Genomic DNA, 20205 nt, shown 5'->3' on the forward strand with positions numbered 1-20205 from the left:
GGAGTGAGGGGCAGAAGAACCTACCCATCAGGCATAGACTTCTGCCTCCAATGGCTGGAGCCCATGGTGTCAGAGTAGGAGAGGCTGGAGGGGGAGTTTGTGTTGTGCAGTGTGCGACCCATCACAATGGAGCAGGCAAGAGCGTAGTTGTCGTTCCCTGGGGAATATCTGTGAGGACACATAAGGATGTCATTAAAGACATGCAGCAATCAGACGGGTATGAGTTCAGTGTGTCTTCAAATTTCATAAAAGCATTTTAGGTATTTTGTGACCTTTTGGGATTGACGGGTCGACCATCACTGGACACACTGCGGGGAATAGCAGCAGAGTTACGCTCACTGAAGTCTGACGGAGGGGCCTTGATGAGTGTTCCCCCTGAGCCAGCAGTGCGTGTTTGAGGGCTGGAAGATGTTCGTGGCCACTTGTTGTTGTTGGTCGGGCGGAAGGGGAACTTTAACTCATAGGGCATGCCCTCCTTGTGGTTCTTGTAGTCCACTAGTGGCATGTGGTAGATTTCAGAGCAGCCTCTGTTGACATATGAAGCATTCACAATCAGAATACTACACTGACAGCCTCGACTGTATCAACTGCAGTCGCTTGCATCTACAGATCTTTCCATGTCCACTCTACCTGCGTGGTGTGGAGTCTTCGTGTGGAGGAATGATGACCACCTTGACGGTGACGGAGGTTCGGAGCAGGTCGATCATCTGCTCGTGGGACAGTGAGGCCACCGCAACCTTGCAAATCTCCACCAATCTGCTACCTTGCCTGAGCCCAGCCTGCCAGGCGTACCCGTAGGGCTCCACCTCTGCTACGATGCCCTCAAAGTTGACATGGAAGCCCAGCTGGCCCAGGGCATTACGACGCAGGGTCATCTCTGTGGTCTGACTGCCCTTGGTCAAGAGCTACAGAACAGATAGAGTAAAGGAGTGGGCACGTGGAAGCACAGCAAAGAGGAGTGGAAGAGAAGCACAATGCATAAAACTTTTCTTACAACCTTTCAGTCTTTTGCTGATAAAATGATGAACCATCTCCCACACAACATCTATCCATCACAATCTATGAATACAAAACACTTTCATTTAATTATGAAAGTGAATTATTTGGTACAATCCCCTTATAACCGACTACCATTGGACACCCTGTCTAGCTCCTCCTCTACCTGTGACTGATTAACAGAGAAGTAAATACTGGCTTGTGCAGCCTGGAAGCGAATCACAACAGAGGCTGAGTCATGATGCCCACAACAAAAGCCATGGCATGTGCAAGTACTGCTAGCAGGCAACAGTAATTCTTGACTTTGTTTACCATCAACTAAAACTGTTCAGTCTAAGGAATGATCTAAATACCCCACCAAAAAGCACTGCCTTACCTACACCACTTTGAAAACCTCAGTAATGATATCATATCACCAAATTACTATGCATTATGCTTCACATTGCTTATAATCATAGTTACAACACAACAGCTGTGGCTTTTTGGTGGCTGTATAATTTGAGGCTACGCCCATGTGTTGCTATAATAACATCAACAACACTTAGTTCTTATTTTTTCATACTGCTTTAGTCAACGAAGTGGACACTGGGCATTGCGTGTCATCACACTGTCAATCATGGGACTGAAAGTCACCGACAAACTTCACTAAGCACTTTTTGTCTACACATCTGTTTAATTAGTGGTTTCACGGAGATTTCAAAAGGCCCTGATCTTTGCTCTCGTTGAAACTAGTTGCTTGATTTAGAAATGTATATTTTTATAACTATCCTGTTTTAGTCATTGTAACCTGTTTCTGATTCTGAATAGTTCCAGATAACGGCCTAAAATATAAATATAACGATTAAAGTAGTAATACATTTACCATATTCAGAGTTACAAGGATTTATGTGCATTTTCATTACAAGCTGTTTGTCAAAGATGGGGTGTTTAGCTCAGTGTGACTTCTGACAGCTGTAACAGATATGTGTGTGCTAATGAGAGGTACTGTCATAGACAGCAGCAGTGCCCCACTGACCTCCAGTCTTTTGACAACCTCTCCAAAGTCTTCTGTGTTGTTATTGATGGAGCGCAGTGACACGCTCTCGCCACGCTCATAGTAGATCTTCATGGAGGCAGGGCTTCCAGATGACCAACCAATCACATCACGTGTGGCGCAGTTAAACACGACTGCTTTGGCTTCCTGATCCAGTAGGATGATGAAGTCATTTGAAATGGCCAATAGGCATTCACGTTCAGCGCCGGCTACTTGGTCTTCAGCGTGAACCTGCCAGGTTACCGCCCCCAGGCTGCGGAGCTCCGCCCCACTGTACGGACGCACCTTCTCTCGTCGCTTGTGGGCCAGAGAGATGAAGGGGAACTTCCCAGTGGGCTCTACTGGAGTATTGGTCACATGACGTTCTGCCAAGTCCCTCAGGTACTCCTGCCGTGTGCGTGTTGCCATGGCGCCAAACTTATCTGACTTGTGGGCTGCGTTCTCGGCATTGATGACTTTGGCCAACAGGAAGTCCCTGAAGACAGTGGACTTGGGGAAGGTCACGCCCTTGGGGATTGGGGGGCCGAAGGAGGGGACGTCCTGTGAACGGGTGACAGCCACACTGCAGAGGAACAAAAGAAGGGAGGGTTTGAGGTCACTGCTTCAGTATGTGAATACATCAAAATTCATACCTATAAACCAATTGTAAATATGCATTTGCAGCTTTATTGTCATAAAACCATATAAATTAAACATACTTGCAAAAAATATACACTAAACAAAAACACCAGTATCCATAACATAGAGGGTAGATTTAATACAGTATGAGATGTGTATATTATGCAAAAACAAATAAAAAAATCAAATGAAACATAATGAAATGCAAACAAGATTATGTGTATAAAGCTGAAGAGTGACAAAATATAAACACTGAAACAAAAAAACTTGTTACCATAATGGTTATTTGCCTATAACCAGGAAAATTTGGTGGGATGATGTATGTTGCAAGGACAAACAGCACATGGTCTCTTAAAAAAAGAATAGTAGAGACGTCTTTACATAGTTTCCCCTGAGGCTTTGTTGCCTTTGACCTATTTCACTTGTGAATATAAAGGAGGGCGTTAGAATTCCTACGGGCAAGGCTCTCCTCTTGTTACCCTCTACTGCTCCTATTCCATTTGCACACAATGGCTGTCTTGGAGTTGGATTACTATAAATTAGTCAACAGGTGTAGGTAATGCTGTGTCATACCTGTTGTGCAAAAAAACTTAGCTCACTGTAGAAAAAAAAAAAATCTAATTAATTTAAACATATTGGGATTGTTTTACCAGTGGGGGAAAGACATTTGGATTGTCTGAGCAGCTGATAGCATGTTTATATCCACTGTGGCTACATCATTCCTACTGCAAAATATGGAGGTTATATTGAGGCTATAAATAAATAAATATATCTATATACATATACATACAGTCACTAGCATTTACAGTAAAAGCCTCATGAGTACATGAAAACCGAGACGTGGCCTTGACTAAGCTGATGTGACAGTCCTGACAAGTCTCCATCCAGTCCATTAAACAGATAATAAAGCCATTGCCTGTAGCAGAGATGTTGCAAACCATGCCTGACTACACACAGCATATAAATACTATACATCCAATCATAGTTGACAAGCCAGCTCCCAGTGCTCACACTCTGCCACTCTCTGCTACATCATGGTATAGAGAAGCAGCGCTGCGGCTACAGCTAGCAAGCACAAAACAGCCTACATTTCCTAAACAAAGATCTAGTTATGCAATCTGCCTTGCTGGCCTCGTGTGACTTTGAGGCAGCGGTTGAAAGCAGCAGATTAGCATCCCGCTGGCCCGGGCCACTTACTACTCTAATGCTCCGGTCTGGCTCAATATGACCTGAGCATTATCCAAATCTCAGCAGCAGGCAACAACAGGCTATTAATAACTAGATGACTCAACAAAACAAAACATACACTTTATTAATAGAGATCAGAGAAGTAAAGTAAAAGCCTGTATAACAAGGTCTTACGCAACATATAAAGACACAGTCCCATGCTGTGATGACAAAAATCATATCGAACAATCATCTCTTTGTATGAAATCAAGTTTCAAGCTTGTATGTATCCATGTAAACATTCACATGAGTGTCTGTGTGATTAATGTGTGTTTATGTTTTTAATGTTTGACTAGAGATCAGCTGAAATCCACAGAGCTTGGAATCCAGTAAATGGTCAAATCACTGCATTAACGGCTCTGCATGGTTTCAACAATATCAAGACACCACAAAATACAAACATCTACACAAACACCTATAACTTACCTCCTGGCTTTAATAAAAAGCAACCATGCTTCTCAAAATTTTGACTGCAAAATATCCTGAATCTTTGTTGCAATGAACGCAAGGCGAGAAAATGATTTGCTGGACCGTTGCTTACTCAGTCATTTTCTGCAGCTACAATCCAACGCTCAAGTATGTTGTTGCAAATCCTTGTAGCTTTTGTCCAGGCCCAGACTTATTTTCCGCACGATCAGGGAAAGGCATCCATGGAAAGACTTGTAACAGTCAGGAGTGAAGTCTTAACATATGGTGCCTAGATCCAGAGAATATGAGTAAAAGCCAAAGGCTGGGAGTGTGAGTGGCTCTGGGTGGGGTAGCTAGATTTGTGCTCAAGGATTCTGTGTCCCATGCTTCTCCATTTCATCCATAAGGCAAACCAGGATAACCAGCATTTCACCCTTTTCTCTTGTCCTTCAAAAAAAAATCCTGGAGTATAAACAAAAAGATGCCCCCTTTAGGCAAAAGCAGGCGGAATGAAGGTGTCCACTAGTAGATGCAATGGAGTAGCTGGTCAAAGAAACTTGGTAGAGAGCGGAAAAGAGCTCAAAATAAATTAGCCCAAATTTGACGCGGTTGTGAACTGAGAGACAGAAGGCTAGCTTGACCCGTCCGCTCCTGAGGTAGACTCTGTGAGCTCTGAGGGACTCTGCTCTCAACAATCCTTCCCACTCACATGCATGTCTGGGTGAAGAGAGTACTTCATGTGCATGGCGCTAACTCCTTCAGACCACTCTGGCTCATGCTGCCCAAAGGCAAAGTGGCAGGCAGGGAGAGGGGGGGGAGGAGAAGGGGGATACTTGTATTATATGAGTGTGCAAATGGTGCGCCTTTGAGTGAATTAGTGTGCGAGGGAAAGTGTGTGCATGTGTGTGTGCAAGTGAGCATGAGAAAGAGGTATAAGGAGAATAGGGAGGAATAGAGTAAGAGGGAGCAACTATGTGTGCATGATATGTGTGTATGCAGAGCACAGAGAGTAATGTGTGTGTGTGTGTGTGTGTGGTGGGGTAGTGATGTGTTAGTGTGAGCGCCACAGAGTTGCAATCTGATCATCACAGGGCCAAGAATCAGCCAGTGGAGGAGAAGAGGAGAGCTCCGATCAGATAGACAACTACTGCAGCACCAATCTCTTCTATGTGACCATAATCAAACTAATTTATACTTATGCACACATACAGTTGACACGGACATATACAGTCCAGAAAGACGGGACAATGGTCACGCAAAGGCTTTTATGTTTTAATGTGACCCATGCCTTCCAGTCAATGCTTTTTTTTGTCTTAATGCTAGCTACAACAACACTGCTGATAGCACTCTGAGTGGTGTGGAGCTTTCAGGGTACTGTAAAAAGGGTCCAATTCTGCACTGAGATGGAAAGTTAAAACTAGATTTATTTTTCAACATTGATGGCAGGTTTGGTCAGTCTGGCCTACTTAAAATTGTAATGAGTTTCCTTAGTCTCAAGAAACGGTCATATACTGTCATATATATTCATAGCTGGTGGTCTAACCTTAACCTCAATGTCAGTCTCACAAATTCTGAAGCTATAAACTGGAAACCTTTCCAAGTCTTTGGTAAGCTGTTAGATTTTTTGAAACCTGTATTTATCCAGGATGGGGTTTTGTTCGGCACACATGCTGCACATACCAAAACTACTTTTTCTTTTCCTTCCTTCCGTCCTTTGACAAACACAAACCACATAGCATGTATACATGTGCAGAAGTAAAAAAAAAAAAAAAAAAAAAATCCATTGTGTCTCTTACACATTTACTGTACACCTACGAGCTCATTGTGTTGCTCCTTCAGACAAGCTCCACTATATCTGCTGTATGATCTCTCCTGGTCAAATACAAAGACCCACCTGTAGCATGTGTTGTCAGAGCAGGGGTCGTGCACCCTTACAATGATGAAGACATGTTGAAAGTGAGAGCGAACGGCCTTGGGCGTGAAGGGGTGAGAACCAGGCTCCTGGAACACGATGGTCACTATGTCGTTCCCAATGTGGCGCTTCCTCAGCAACTGGTCATAGAAAAATAAGTATTTATTAGAGAGGTGTAGGTCTTGAATCTGAGAGTATACCAAGCATGTGGAGCATTCCATTCAGTGACAATCAAAAATATGGTACTTGAAAACAATGAACGTTTCTTCAAAATGAAAGTTGGACGGGAAACAAATCTGATATCTGAGCCACATGTCATATCATGCATTCCTGTAAATCATACACTCCCTTCCTTAACAGCTGTCTTTGATGCATTTGTTTTCAAACGAAGGAGGTTTCCATTTTCTGATATACAACTAATGATAAACCACAAAGACTTGGATCTCTATCTTCACCTGTTGTTTGTTGTTGGGCGTGTAAGGCAGCAGAGTCGACACATGGAACATGATCTCATAGTCCTTGTATGTCGTGTACAGGGAGTGAGTGCCTGTGGAATCCGCTGTAGGGAAAATAGCAATACAGTGTTGAGAACTATTGTACAATAACTGCCATCCATCTCCCTCCCATGTGTATTCTGTGTGCTTTGTGTTTTCTGTGCAAGACAGGATGCAATTTCACTTTAGCCATAACAACTAAACAATAGTGAAGTGTGGATCAATGTCAGCCTGGATAACAAGACTGTCAAAACCAATATATCGAGAACAATCAACTGTTTTACTCAAGTATCCTGTAAGGGGGAACAACGGACAGAGTACATATTTAAAGAGTTAGACTAGAAAGTTTCTTTGTGGACGACAAGGTTATAAACCATGAATGATACCCAACTCAATTCAATCAGCAGACTTGTGTTTGTTTTAGTCAAGCCAGTTATAGTATATCCTTAACTGAGATAAAGGACTATAATAGTGGATACATGTAAGAGTAAAGGATACAAATGCAAAAAGTTAAGTGAAAGTTTCATGAGGACAAAGGTGGACAGGGAAAGTGAGGTTCAATGAGAGGAAATATTTAACCAAAAGCAAAAATAAAGGAGCAAAGTACAGGTCCTATAAAGAATAGTGGAATATGAAGAAGGGGAAACCAACAATGTGAGCCAGACTTGTTATTGGCAATAAAGGTCAAGACAATGAGCTAGACAGCAAAATACACATTGTGCCTTTGATCTCTAATCTAATCAGACATCGAGTTAGCTCCAATAATTTCGTGCTTTAAAAGATGCATTATAACCTGGATCATCAATAAATAAGAGCGCAAACTGTGTCATCTATGCATGTGTTCAGGAATTGTTACTTTTAGTGTCCAGCTGGGCTCTGTACTTGGTGAAGCCCTTGAGGCGAACCTTCTCCCCCAGCAGTTGGAGGAACTCTTCCAGGGCGGGACCGGCTGTCTCGTTGTTGTACATCTCCTCCTCGGTGCTCTGGCCCGCTCGGCAGTACATCACCCCAACCTTTACCTGAAAACTCAGCTGGGGATCAGCAAACACAGACATACACGCATACACACAATGAGAGACACAATATTTCTTTAAAAGTTCACATTAGGACATCACAGAACACAAATAATTCCCCTTCTGTAGAGATAAACAAAATCAGGCAAGCAATTAGACACATCTGTAAAACGTTTGTTCCTCCTAAACCAAACTTGAAATAATACATTTACAATATCAGACTGCTTTACTGCTTGTTTTTTTATATTTATATTTCAATATTTATGCTTTTATCTTCCTACCCCTTGTTCATCCAGTTTCATCAGCTGCTCTGTGACTTTGGGTGTGTTGAGGGCCAGTCTGAGGCAGGACAGATCCAGCTCAGGGAGAAGGTACTCCAGTACCTCTTTAATGGGCAGCCCTCGGGTAGTGCCGTGCTTAGAGGTGGAAGGCACTGCATCCTCCAGGACAGAACCTCGAAGAGTTGTCAGCTGAATGGACAGAGACGGGGAGGAAGAGGAGATTAAAGCGGGGAGTGCGTGAAGAGAAAGAATGCACCTCAGGAATCCTTGGTGTGCTTTGAACTTTCTCTCGGAGATGGAACACAGTGATAGCAGAATATGCCTGCCCAGACAGCAGAAAAAAAGAGGATACAAGTTGCTGTGGTTTTTAAAGTAATACCATCCTTGTATTCATAAAACACTGACATAAAACAACAAGACAATTATGTTTTCAGGCCTAGGGCAAATAGAAAGTGGAACAGAGGAAGAAGAGGTGGGAGGGCTTGTCTAAGCATTCTGTGTACACAGAGTGAGCATTGTGCTGGGCTCTGGGGGTGAACTCAATCACTCGGCTATCATAAGCAGCTGGAATGGACGGAGACTTTCTCTCCTACATGCTTGAGACTTGCGGGAAAGAAACAGGCCTGTGTTCTCAATGGACCTGTGTTCTCCATATTTGGAAGGTAGGATAGGGGGTGGGGGTCCTAAGGTACTTCAGTCTAAAGTGTGGGGGTTTAATCACATGCACCTGTTCTACTTCAATCCACAACAAACAGCCTCAGGCAGGTGCCTTCACTCTCTGTCTGAGAATGTACATCCATATAATAAAACTTGTAACCCAAAATTTAAAACCTAAAAATCCCAGGCCAGACACAGAAGACTTAGGGCCAACAATGCAACTAAATATAACAGCCTATTTTTTACTGAAACAGCTCTCCACACAGTGGTTTGAGGTTCTTGGGCACTGACAGGCCTTGGAGGCTGGTAGATGAGGACACTTCCTGAAGTTTCTTCACACATTGCTGATATTGGAAGACAGCTGAATAGCCCAAGGGCTGGTTGCATAATAAAGAACAAGAACTGAGACTGGTTTCACCTCGAGCTGGTCCTCCTCGTACAGCACAGGCATAGTAGTAAGTGAGCCATACTCACCTTGTAAATGGCAGGATTTGATACAGATATTCAGGATATGAGCATAGTAGGGTACAGATTTGCTACATGTCTAACAGTCTAACAACACAGAAAAATGCCAACAAAATAATTTCCACTTTTCCAAAGTTGTGAGTGTGAAAATAATGAACTACATCTTTAAACACTGTGAGCAGATTCACTCCACAGCAGGAAGGACTGATGTGATGTGGTTCTGAGGTTGGGGTGTTAGCAAGATAGGTTACAATGGCTAACCTCGCTCGTTCTGAAGATGAGGCGGTAGTTATACTGCTGGCCGTGCTCTTTGTCCTCCTCCAGCTTCTCCCTGCGCAAGCTCACTGCCACTGGACCCAGCACCTCATCTATCCCAAAATAGTTCCAGTGCTCTGAGGTAGAGGAAGTGAGAAACGGGCACACTTAAAAAACAGTTGTTGAGGGGATTTTCAACATCACTGTTTTAAACGACATACATTTGTGTGTAAAATGTAAAACATGTAATGAAAGCAGTTATATGCATCTTACCCCTTAGGTAGAAGAACTTCCTATAGTAGTAGGCTCCCAGGTCCACATGCTCCACAATGTACTGTTTGCCCTTTTCGCTGAGCGTGCTGGGGCCCTCCTTTGGTCCCTCGAGCACTGCTACTCCAGCATTGGTGCAGTGTGTGCTCACAGATGTTTCATACAAATTTCCTTCCACACTCAGGTTCCCTGAGCTGCCGTTACCTGCTCCACCACCCACAAGCCCATGATACCCTGCTCCCAATCTGCGTCTCCCATTGCCATCTGCACCTATCTCGTTTCGGAAGCAGGGGCAACTTAGCAGCATTTCATTGCTCTGCTCATCCCCCGTGTCCAGAGTAGGGCTGTCTCTCGAATTGAGCTCTTCCTGGCTGCCACTTGGGGAACTGTAAGGCAGGCTGTGGGTGGACGAGAGGGTGGAGGTAGCCGATGCTACAGCAGCAGCAGATGCCCCCGTGGTGGTGTTTTTCCTCTTGCTTGCAGTCTGCCGCAACTGAGTTACTTCATTGAGGTCAAACAGCATGCTCTGAACATCATAGTGGGAAAAGCCTTTCTGACACACCCAGGGCTTAAGAGGGGGGCCCACATCCTCTGTCCTGCTATCCTCTACGTCAGACCCCGCTCTGGGTGAGTCTGACTCACCTCGCACATTCCGAAGTTTACGGAATATAGATTCACCTCCTGTCTCAGATTTAGTGCGTCTCTTTGGGGGCTTATCTCTGTCCTTGGTTTTAGGAGGCAGGCTTTCTGTAACATCCTCCTGAAGATCAATGATGGCCTGCTTGGGCCCTACATTCAGCATGTCCTCCAGTTTTGCTGGAGCAGGGCTACGCTGGTCAACCTTCTCCCCTTGATAGCCCTTAAGCATTTCAAAGAAGCTCTCTCCAGATGCTCCATGCTGATCTATTGAGGAGGTGCTGCCATATTCGCGGTGAAGAGGGGACCATTTGGTTCCAGATGGTGGACCCCAGTCCTCGCCACTGTCCCCACTACCTTCCATCTCACTGATAGTCATGTCACTGTTGCTGCGCTGACGGATGCGTCTCTGCCGTGGGTTTCTATGTGATGGACCTCTGTAGTCTCCTGGGGCCAGGTAACGGGTGTCAGGGCTGTAGTTGTTAGCCTGGGCCTGGGTTCGATTCTTCAAAGTATTGTGGATGTTACGCAGCATTGACGAGTCCTGAGGGCTAATAATCGAGCCTAACTTAATGTGAGGTTTTCCAGCAGAGGGTACACCAGGGTTCTCAGGCTCCATTGCTGAGTGCCACAGAGTCCCTGCAAGGTCTTTTCTAGGGGGCCAATCAGCCACCCGAGCCCGAACACCCATTTTAGGCACTCCTGTGCTCACATTGGCATGAACATTGTCTGTGCGGGTTGGCACAGCCCCTCCATTGACCACACGGAGGTGGCGGGTGTAAAACTCATCAGTGGCGGGGATGGAGCCCCCAACGGTGCGCTCCATGGGTGGGCGCTTCAGGCTTGTCATGACACGAGTGCCAAAGGTTAAAGGCACTCAGTAGGTTGACATAGCTGCCTCTGGGATGGGATGCTTCTACCTGACTTCATGAGCAGGTTGATTGTCTGGATCAACAAGTGAAGACGCAGGAGAAGAGAAGGGTTAAGGCCACCTCCTCAGCACTCAAGCCTGCATACTGCTTCCTTGGCTGTGTCGACACTTCCAATTGGCATTTCTTTTACTTCAAACACACAGTCCTGGAAAGAAAAGAGAAGTCAGTTAGTACAGACAGTAAGAGTATGGACAAAGTTATCCATATCCTGACTCATACCACATTCCCTGACATAAAGAAGACAGAAATAAGGGTCTTATACTATAAAATTGTGGAAATGAGATCCATAGTATTGGAAAACTAGACTTCTTCACACTTGATTGACTTTGATCAGTGCCCTGTTATACTCTCTCTCTTGACATAGGAGAAAGCACAATGGTAAGTCTAATTACAATCTCATTTTTTAAGGTAAGCAAGAACATATCTCCCCTTTTTTCATTTCATTTCATATCTGTCATACCACAGGGTATCTTTTCATTTTACCTTTCCAGTGAAAATGTGTGAGGGCATCTTTACAAATATGCAAATGTTTCCTCTCTGTAGAAAGTACGAGATATATGGAATCCATAAATCTGCCTGCAGAACAAAATGTGGAGGTTTCTCTTTTTTTTCCTCTGATTGCTTTTTAGGAGCCAGTGAAAATTCACTGACATGTTTAATTTCAGATAAGGGGGCCTACTTTTCAAACCAATTTCAGCATTAGCATCTAGGGGAAACATGAAAGCTCAGCCAAATTCAAAATGGGTTCAACAATGTGTGTCTTTTTCTTCCTTGAAGGTCTGAGCAAAATGATGCCTTTGCCCAGATCAGTTAATTTGAGTTGTGCTGCGACAAAAAAATATTTTCAATTAATCTGTCGATTATTTTCTCAATGAATCGATAAGTTGTTTGGTTTATAAAATAAAAGCCCAAGGTGAGATCCTAAAATGTCTTCTTTTGTCCCAACCAACAGTCCACAAGAAAAAGATATTTAATATACTTTCATATCCACTGTGAAGCCGATAGCTTTCAGCCATGTTTGTTGTTGCTGTGTGTAACGGTATGACATCATTACGTCAACAAGTCCGAATATTGCCATTATCGCGATATGATTTTTATTATCATATTAAAAATTATACCGATATTATTGTGAACGATACAATATGGCACACCCCTAGTTCAAAGCAAGATTACACATGAGTGAGAGAAAAATCTGGATCTATCAGTAAATTTCAGTCTCCGCAACTGGCAGACCTCTAAACCTCCCTCTAAGACCGACTCCTGGCTTGTGAGATCTCTTTGCGTGCCCATTTAGTAGCCAACAGTAGTGAATTGTAATGCAGAGTTGCAGTTTTCTGGATCAAATATCCCAAGCTTCACATCAAAAAGCAAAGGGGCCCTTTGAAAGTCATCTGAGAAGTGGGTGATGATCCTCTGCCTGACAAATCAGGCCAATTTGGCAGTGAGACACTGGGGGAGATTAAGGCTCCACTCTCAGTCAGCCCTGCCTGGCTGTAGCTGTGATCACATTAGCCACTAGCAATCAGTGCACTGTGACGGGCCTACAGCACAGCCACCTTCACACTGCATCCCAACATCCCTGCCAGCTTTATGCTAACTAGCACACAGATACACTCCTGAGTAGGAAGCAGACGTTCATGTGGGGTGTGACACATCCACTGTAGTGTAATATTTATCTAAGAGGGATTACAGTTTGCTTTAATAAATAAGTGTAATTCAAAGACGTGGATGTTTTCCATTTAAAGAGACAAACAATATATATATGTATGAATGCAGTGCATAGTGCATGTCAACAACATTACCATAATGGTACAGTCAAATGAGAGATGGGTCAAATGTTTCCTAGACAATGCCATTTGTATGATAATATCAACATCAATTTGCAAGAAAAAAAGAGCGAGTGTAAAATCTCATGGCTCTGGGGATGAGAGTGTGTCGAATTGTCATTTGGTTAAATCACAAATAAAACAGCAGTGAACAGGGAACAAGAAATTCATTAGAGGTTTAATGTGGAGCCAAATAAGCAAATCAGTGAAAAATCCTTCGCATTAGACCAAATTAGACCCGATCAAATGAAATGGATGCAAAAAATATCAGATTATAACAGCATCATGGTTACATGCTACGCCACCAAGGCCACCAAGATGCCCTGGCATCACTTTATGTAACTTTCATGCTTACAATCTCTTCAAATCTTCAGCCAGAGGAAATTCAAATAAGATGAAAGAAAATATCGCCACTGTGATCTTCCATCTGTCACCCAAGGAAGGTTCCCCACTAGGGTTGGTCAATGTCTACTGAAGCGGCATATGACGATGTCCATTTGAACCTATTCACAGCCCATCCTCAGCTACTCACCTGGTCTTTCCTGACTTTTCATCCCTATAGCCTATGTTTAAGCTACCTCATTAAGCAGATCATCTGATTATAAACAATATTTTAAATATTAGCCATAGCGATGTAACTGCAGAATATACCACTGACTTTTAATTTTTTTTTTTTTTTTAAATGCAGTCAGCCCAGCTGATGTGAGCAGATACTGATCAGTGACAGTGGCAATCACCATGCATTATGGCAGCAACAAACTGCTAAAAAAGGTACGACTTTGCCCATCTGGCTTTTTTTTCTTTTGTAATTCCAGTGTCTGTGGCTATTGTCAATCTCCGCTGGATGTAGTTTACTGTGTGGCATGCAGATTTGATCCAGGCTGACCATACAGAATTGGTGTGTCTGTGTGTGTGGTAGAGTGTGTATGGCAGGGTGTGCCCCACTGTTGCTGAGGACCTGGGGGGGGGGGGGGGGGGGGGCTCGATGACTGTAAGCCATCAGCGGCCCAACCCTATTCTAGTCTATACACTTCTCTAATGAATGGGCATCTGTTCATTGGGGCATGGGAGTAGAGTATGTGTCTGAAGCAGATTAATAAAAACCCATTAATTAATAATAAAACCCATTCATGTCCTACTAACACTGTATTCTCTGACATGAATAAGAATGAAAATAGTCTGGGAATGTACGTTAAACTGCAGGTCCAGTCCCAGAGTGTTGGGCCTCATTCCCTAATGCTGCAGAGTGTCCGCAGGGACAGACTGATGAATAGAACGAAACACACACACATACACACACACACACGTCCCAGAAAAAGGGCCTCTAATCTCTTTGCTGACATTCACTCAGACAGACGACAGGCTTCATAGTCTTGTCAGATTAAAGGGAAGAGTTTGACATAGAGACTGAAAAAGTGTGCCTTGTATACATTTTAAGTGTGTGCGTATGTGACAGAGAGAGATGGGCTGAAAATGCCAGAGTGTAGTGGAAGCCAAGAAAAAATAAAAGACCCACAACATAACACAGTCTCTTTTTCCACCCATCCTGCCACCCTCCATCCATCCATCCCCTTCGGAATTTAACAACTTTTTCTTTTTCACAGGTCTGTGGGACATGTCCGGACAGCTTGAGCCTGTCGACTAAATGAGGTTAACTTCCTATAATTGGGGCTCTGACCTCCCCAGCTGGTATCACCGCTTTGCTCATTGAGAGATGAGCAAAGCGGTGATACAGATGTTGACGAAGGGCTGGTGATATTGTGGCATGCCTCTGAGGAGCAACAATTAGATGTTCTGGTTGTAGGGACGAGTCTAGACACAGACCTTTGAAGACTCAGCCTGAGTGTGTTACAGGTGATTCAGACAGAAGGCCATTCAGGACCTTGTGACAAAAAGTACATATACACTAATCAAAGGTGGAAGACAGCAGTCAGTCAGCAGGACAGATGAATAGTGTGATGAATCAGAAACATAAATCTGGGGTCTGACTCTTAGAAGCTGACTCATAAACCAAAAGAACAAGACCTGAGTCATCATCAAGCCACAGATTGGGGTACTACACATTCTCAAAGTCAGGGTCTCCTGGAGGGGAATCCCAGTAGCTGAGATGGCTTGGCTAGCTTTCTATCCCAGAGAGAAAGGACAACATGCTAGAGTTGAGAGACTCCTTGTCCTGAGTCCCCAAACTGAGAGTCAATGAAGTTTCCCAGTAGACTGGGCAAGTGTTTCAAAAGCTGTGACAAAGGAGCCGAAGGATTGCCCTACAAGCTTGTAATTACTGCATGGTTGAATAGGGCTAAAGGGCTGTTTGGCTGACACCAATGGCTTTCAAAAGGCACCCTTCCATTTAGCCCATTGGGTCTCCCTGTCTCCTAATCTTTCCCTGCTCTAAGGGCTGACTGGGCTGTTGGGCAGCAGGCACAAAGGTCCCTCTGTCCTGGCTTGGGCAAGACTGGGGCCCCATTCCAACACAGTGAAGTCTTTGAAAACTGCCTGGCACAGGAACCTCACTATGGCTGTGTATATGAGGCCTGCCAGGAAAACCAAATGAATTGGGAGCTGGAGAGATAGAGATGAGGGATGGACTGAACCAGAAATGGTAAACAAGGGAAACAGAAGCAACAAAGAACTACTGGGAGGATATGATCATGATGAACACAAAAAGATGGAGGAATGTCCAATAGAAAAACAGCAAGGTGTATTTACGGTAGAATAAGCAGACTTATGCGTTGTGCATGACTGTATGAAAATCATATCAGGATCAATTTAGCGGCTTTGTAATCTAATTACTCACTGCTGCAACACATATTAAATGTCAGATGACTGAGATTTGGGAAAGTGACATGGGAAAATACTTTTCTGGGAAAGTTTGTATAAATGATGAAAACTGGAGTCACATTGCAGTTAAACCTCAAACTCTTCCACAATGAACAAACTTGCCCAGAAGGTCAAGCACCGGTCAGAGAGAGAATTACAGCTTCAGATGAAGAAAAATCTGCAATAGTAGCAACTCCACTGACTCCTACACAACATAATTTCCTGTCAAAGGGGGAGTATTGAGGAGTGAGGGGTAAGCTGAGGTCTCTACACATCCACTGAGGTATAGCTCAACCACAGCTGGCCACAAGCACAACAGATGCACAGGAAGTAAAAAAGGATCTCCACCACTCCCCTGTCTACTTCTGCCTTGTTCTTTTTTTTTTTTTTTTTTACTCTTTCTGTCTGCTCCCTCCTCCTGTACATGCATCTGGCTGAGAACCAGGTACAAACCTGCCCGTCTGATTGAGCAAACCTGAGAACCTGACACCTTTAGAAAAAAACAGGCAGACCTGCTGGCAGACAAATGATACTCACATCATGCAACCGCGAGCCAGGATACTGGAATTCCACCAATTTCAGTGGAGGAAGTGATGAACGTCTGTGTGAGGGAGGGAAGAGAAGTAGGGCATGTTCAGGCAAAGTCTTAGAGAGATATGCAGCACTGACTGTCCAAGTGATAGTGTGTTATAAAACTTTTGAGTGCCATGACTTAACAACTACAGACTTGTCTACTATCCTAGCAGCCAACTTACATTGGAGGCTTTGATCTATGAGATACCAGCCTCTGATGAAGTGGCGCACCGCAATAAAATTGTGATAGAAATAGAAGTGAACTGACGAATAGTTCAACTGACCACACACGCAATGCAAACAGCACGTGTAGTTGGAGCACTTCAAAAACCTTTGGCAGAATATCGACATTCATCATTGCCATTGTTCTGTGATGTGCTGCTCTGCCCTAACTCTGGGCCCCTCGCTATCACTGCAGCACAGTTCAGTGAGTAATGGGCATAGCTAAACACTGGCAAATTGAATTTCACTCACAGCCTTACACAAGAAGACATTTCTGGAGGAGCGCCAGTATATATTCATTGCCATTATCTCCGGCAGGGGTGTCCTCGATCCTTCCTCTCTTCTGATCCAGAAAGTACACCACAAGGGTTTCACATTTTACGTGGGAGAGACAGCAGGATAAATAGACACTTGAAACACTCCACATAGTTTATAGTTAGTGATGGTAAACCCATTCCTATTCCCAATGTCATTATCTGGGTGGGCCAGGAGTTTGACAATGAAAGTCTTTGTCCAACTCCTGGAGGGCCATTTACCTTAAAAAAAAATCTAATTGCACTGCTAACAGCTTAGGTGGTCTGCTTATCCAGAGTAAAGAAGAATTACTACTTCTTATACACTTAATAGCTGACGATACCCTGTCAAAACAAAAGGTGAACAAAGTCCTTAATGGGCTTATATTCAATTGATTTAATATATGTAAGCCATCACAAATATTGTGCACAGTAATTTCACAATTTTATGGTCCATAAATACATTAATCTATAGAGACAAGCCCAAGTTGTTTTAGTGCCTCCCATATTTGACGCTGGGGTTATAGATGACTTGTCTTTATAGCTCAGATTTAAGCTTGTCAGCTTTTAAAAGTCGTGCATTATAAAGAGCAATGGAGAGGAAGGAGTGCACTGCTGCCTGAAGAGGAATGTAAAAAATTCTAATGAGGTGGCTTCCTGGCTGCTGAACTGCAGCAGTTGGGAGCTGAGGTTTAAAAGTCTGCTCTAGGCTGCACTTTCCCTTTCCCTGCCCTCTTTGCCCTCCTCCAACCCTAAGACTCCATTAGAGAGACAGTGAGCTCCTGATGCACATGGACAGGTACACAGATACAAAGGCTCAGACACACACATGCATGACAAAGGATAACCCTGAAAATAATCCACAAAATTCCAGAGAAACTAAAAGAGCACGACACAGTCAATTTGGTTCATAGGAATAAACAAACCAAACTGCTTTTTGTCTCTGAAAACATCAAAGACAACTTTGCTGGTCCTAGTCAGCTTATTGAGATGTTATTTCTGCAATACCTGTCTCAAACTAAGAATATTTTTTCTTTGAAACCCCGTGTTTGAAATGCAAGTTATGGTCTCTGTGTAGAGTACAATCAAGGCTGAGTAGAACATATGAAGGATTTGTCTCCTCAACCTCTCTTCTTTTTACAGTTACAACTTTATTCAGAACCAGAATTTCAAATCTGAAATATACAATAAAATGCACAGTTCATGCAAATAAACATGGTGGTCACATTGTGCATTTATTGTCACATTTTCAACTTTCCATTACTACCACTGCAGAGACTTGGGTTCAACTCTGCAACGGTGGTTGGGCACCAAATTGTACACAGTGGGCAGTGTTTGCAGGTGGGAAGCCAGTGAGGGATCATATAATATGCTTGTTACCTAACAGTAAATACTGGCTGTGACTTGTAGCCCTCTACACCATAAACTCTGCTCTTCTAAATTTTTATGAGGTGATGAAGAAATAAATTATATTGTAGAAAGTTTCATCCCTACATCTGCACTGTCATGTGTCATATTTTATCTCTGTTCCAAACACTGCCGCGCCCACGTTTAATCAACTGAAAGTTGACAACTCTGTTTAACAAATATATTGAAATAAGTTTTGGTATATTTCTAGTTTATAAGTAATGTGTGTGGAAATGCAGCTCCAGACACTAGTCTTGTGGGATCGCTAGAAATTTATCTGACTGTACAGCAGTCTGGAATATAGGTGGAACACAGGTTCACTGGTTAGAAACAAACACAAGGTTCATGTGTGCAAGTGGCACTAGACTAATGGAGCACCATAAAGATAATTGCAGTTAACGTTCACATGAGTGGTGGCTCTGTGCCAAAAGCTGATGATAAAGCCCAAAGTTCACCCAGTCAACCGCTACTCCAACAAAACTCACCTGTACTTGATAAGCACACTCACAAAGCGTTATCATTGGATTTGGGCTATTGCTACTGTGTATGAACGTCCAAAATTTGAGAATGGCCCCAAAAATCATATATTTAAATTATATTCACTTAAAATACTCTATTTATATTTAAAGTAAATTGTAATATACCCTTAATTTACTACTTCATTACAAATAGCTGAAACAACAAGTTTTTCTGGACAGCCCATGGATGCAGGGCTGTGTTTATTCAATGCAGATAAACATCCCACCAGCTAATTTTTGAGATTTTGTTTTTATCTATCTCTGGTTTTAAATCTACATGAACATGGCCTTTTTTGAGGGGCTTTGCTACTCATTAGTGAATTCAGAGTAATCAGTGTTTCTGGCTGCCTAGAATTTCTACATGTCAGGAAAATTAGCCTACTGAGGTTCACTGAAAAGGCCAACATACTCATATATCAGGTGGCACAGCTATCACAGGAGCTTCAAATAACACTGAGACATTTAATATGACAATTCCACCTCAATGTTGCTCCACAGAGAAAACACATACTGACAACCATTTCCGTGCAGACACACTGCCAAATAGCTTACCTTTTCCAAACAACCCACTGCACCATTTACTCCAGGTGAACAAAAATGTGGTTTATGTAGGGGTTTTATGTGGGGATTTTTCCCCCTAGGACATACTGTGAGAGAAAGCTTTGGATTTCAAAACACCAATGCCACAGGTTTAGCTAAATCTTTTCAATTCTATCATTATTAGTGTGACTGACTGCTCTCAGCTCTTGGAAAGTCTCTTTCACCTACTTTTTGTACTAACAGCTCCTGTAGGCTGTGAAGTGACTCCCAACTTGGCAGTCATGAATTTGAATGTATTAGCTGTAGGTTTATTGCTGTTATATTAGAATATTTCTGCTTGTTATATTCTACTAAAAGCCATGCAGCAATTATTTCTGTTTGACGAAATTTTGCCTCGCTGATCTGAGCAACCAGTCCACTTAGATTAACCCCAATGCAATGGAAGTATTTCCCACCAGTAAGCATTGACAAACAAGGTGGTGTGGGCTGGGATAGAGAGAGAGGTGTTAATAGGGGCACTCAGTTTCCTCTCTTCTGCCTACAAAAGGTAAATATCCCCCTCCTAATATCTGAAAAGCAGTGAACCTGTTTGTTAGCAAACAAATACTTCCTGCTCAGCATGGGGCCGGCACACGCCTCTGTGCTCAAATATGTGTTGGGATGAAGCAGTTTCCATCAGTGGAGGATTAAAATAGACAGGATGCGAGAGTAGCAGCAGTATAATTAACAGTGTTGACGCAAGGAGGAGGGCTGAGTGAATGGTTTGTGTGTTTGCCGCCTATAATTCAGCCTCTCCACGTGCCAGAAGACGG

At 43.3% G+C, this 20205-nt stretch overlaps 1 protein-coding gene across 3 annotated transcripts in view; it reads right to left on the minus strand.

Annotated features, from left to right (window-relative positions):
- Positions 1-20205, minus strand: part of LOC121880735 (signal-induced proliferation-associated 1-like protein 1) — a 36535-nt gene that overhangs the window by 7284 nt on the left and 9046 nt on the right. The window contains exons 1-12 of one of the 3 annotated variants that reach the window (XM_042388221.1): positions 16888-17090; positions 16378-16441; positions 9633-11342; positions 9366-9496; positions 7983-8171; positions 7545-7719; positions 6650-6753; positions 6177-6334; positions 2012-2591; positions 631-905; positions 273-527; positions 25-168 (exon numbers count right to left, since the gene is read on the minus strand). In XM_042388221.1, the coding sequence (XP_042244155.1) occupies positions 25-168; positions 273-527; positions 631-905; positions 2012-2591; positions 6177-6334; positions 6650-6753; positions 7545-7719; positions 7983-8171; positions 9366-9496; positions 9633-11115 (3494 nt within the window). In that variant the 5' untranslated portion in view covers positions 11116-11342; positions 16378-16441; positions 16888-17090. Of the gene's footprint in view, positions 1-24; positions 169-272; positions 528-630; positions 906-2011; positions 2592-6176; positions 6335-6649; positions 6754-7544; positions 7720-7982; positions 8172-9365; positions 9497-9632; positions 11343-16377; positions 16442-16887; positions 17091-20205 lie in introns of those variants that run through there. The other 2 variants (XM_042388220.1, XM_042388222.1) reach the window with 2 other exon arrangements.

Source organism: Thunnus maccoyii, chromosome 16 (assembly GCF_910596095.1).
Source record: "Thunnus maccoyii chromosome 16, fThuMac1.1, whole genome shotgun sequence".
NCBI classification, from domain to species: domain Eukaryota; kingdom Metazoa; phylum Chordata; class Actinopteri; order Scombriformes; family Scombridae; genus Thunnus; species Thunnus maccoyii.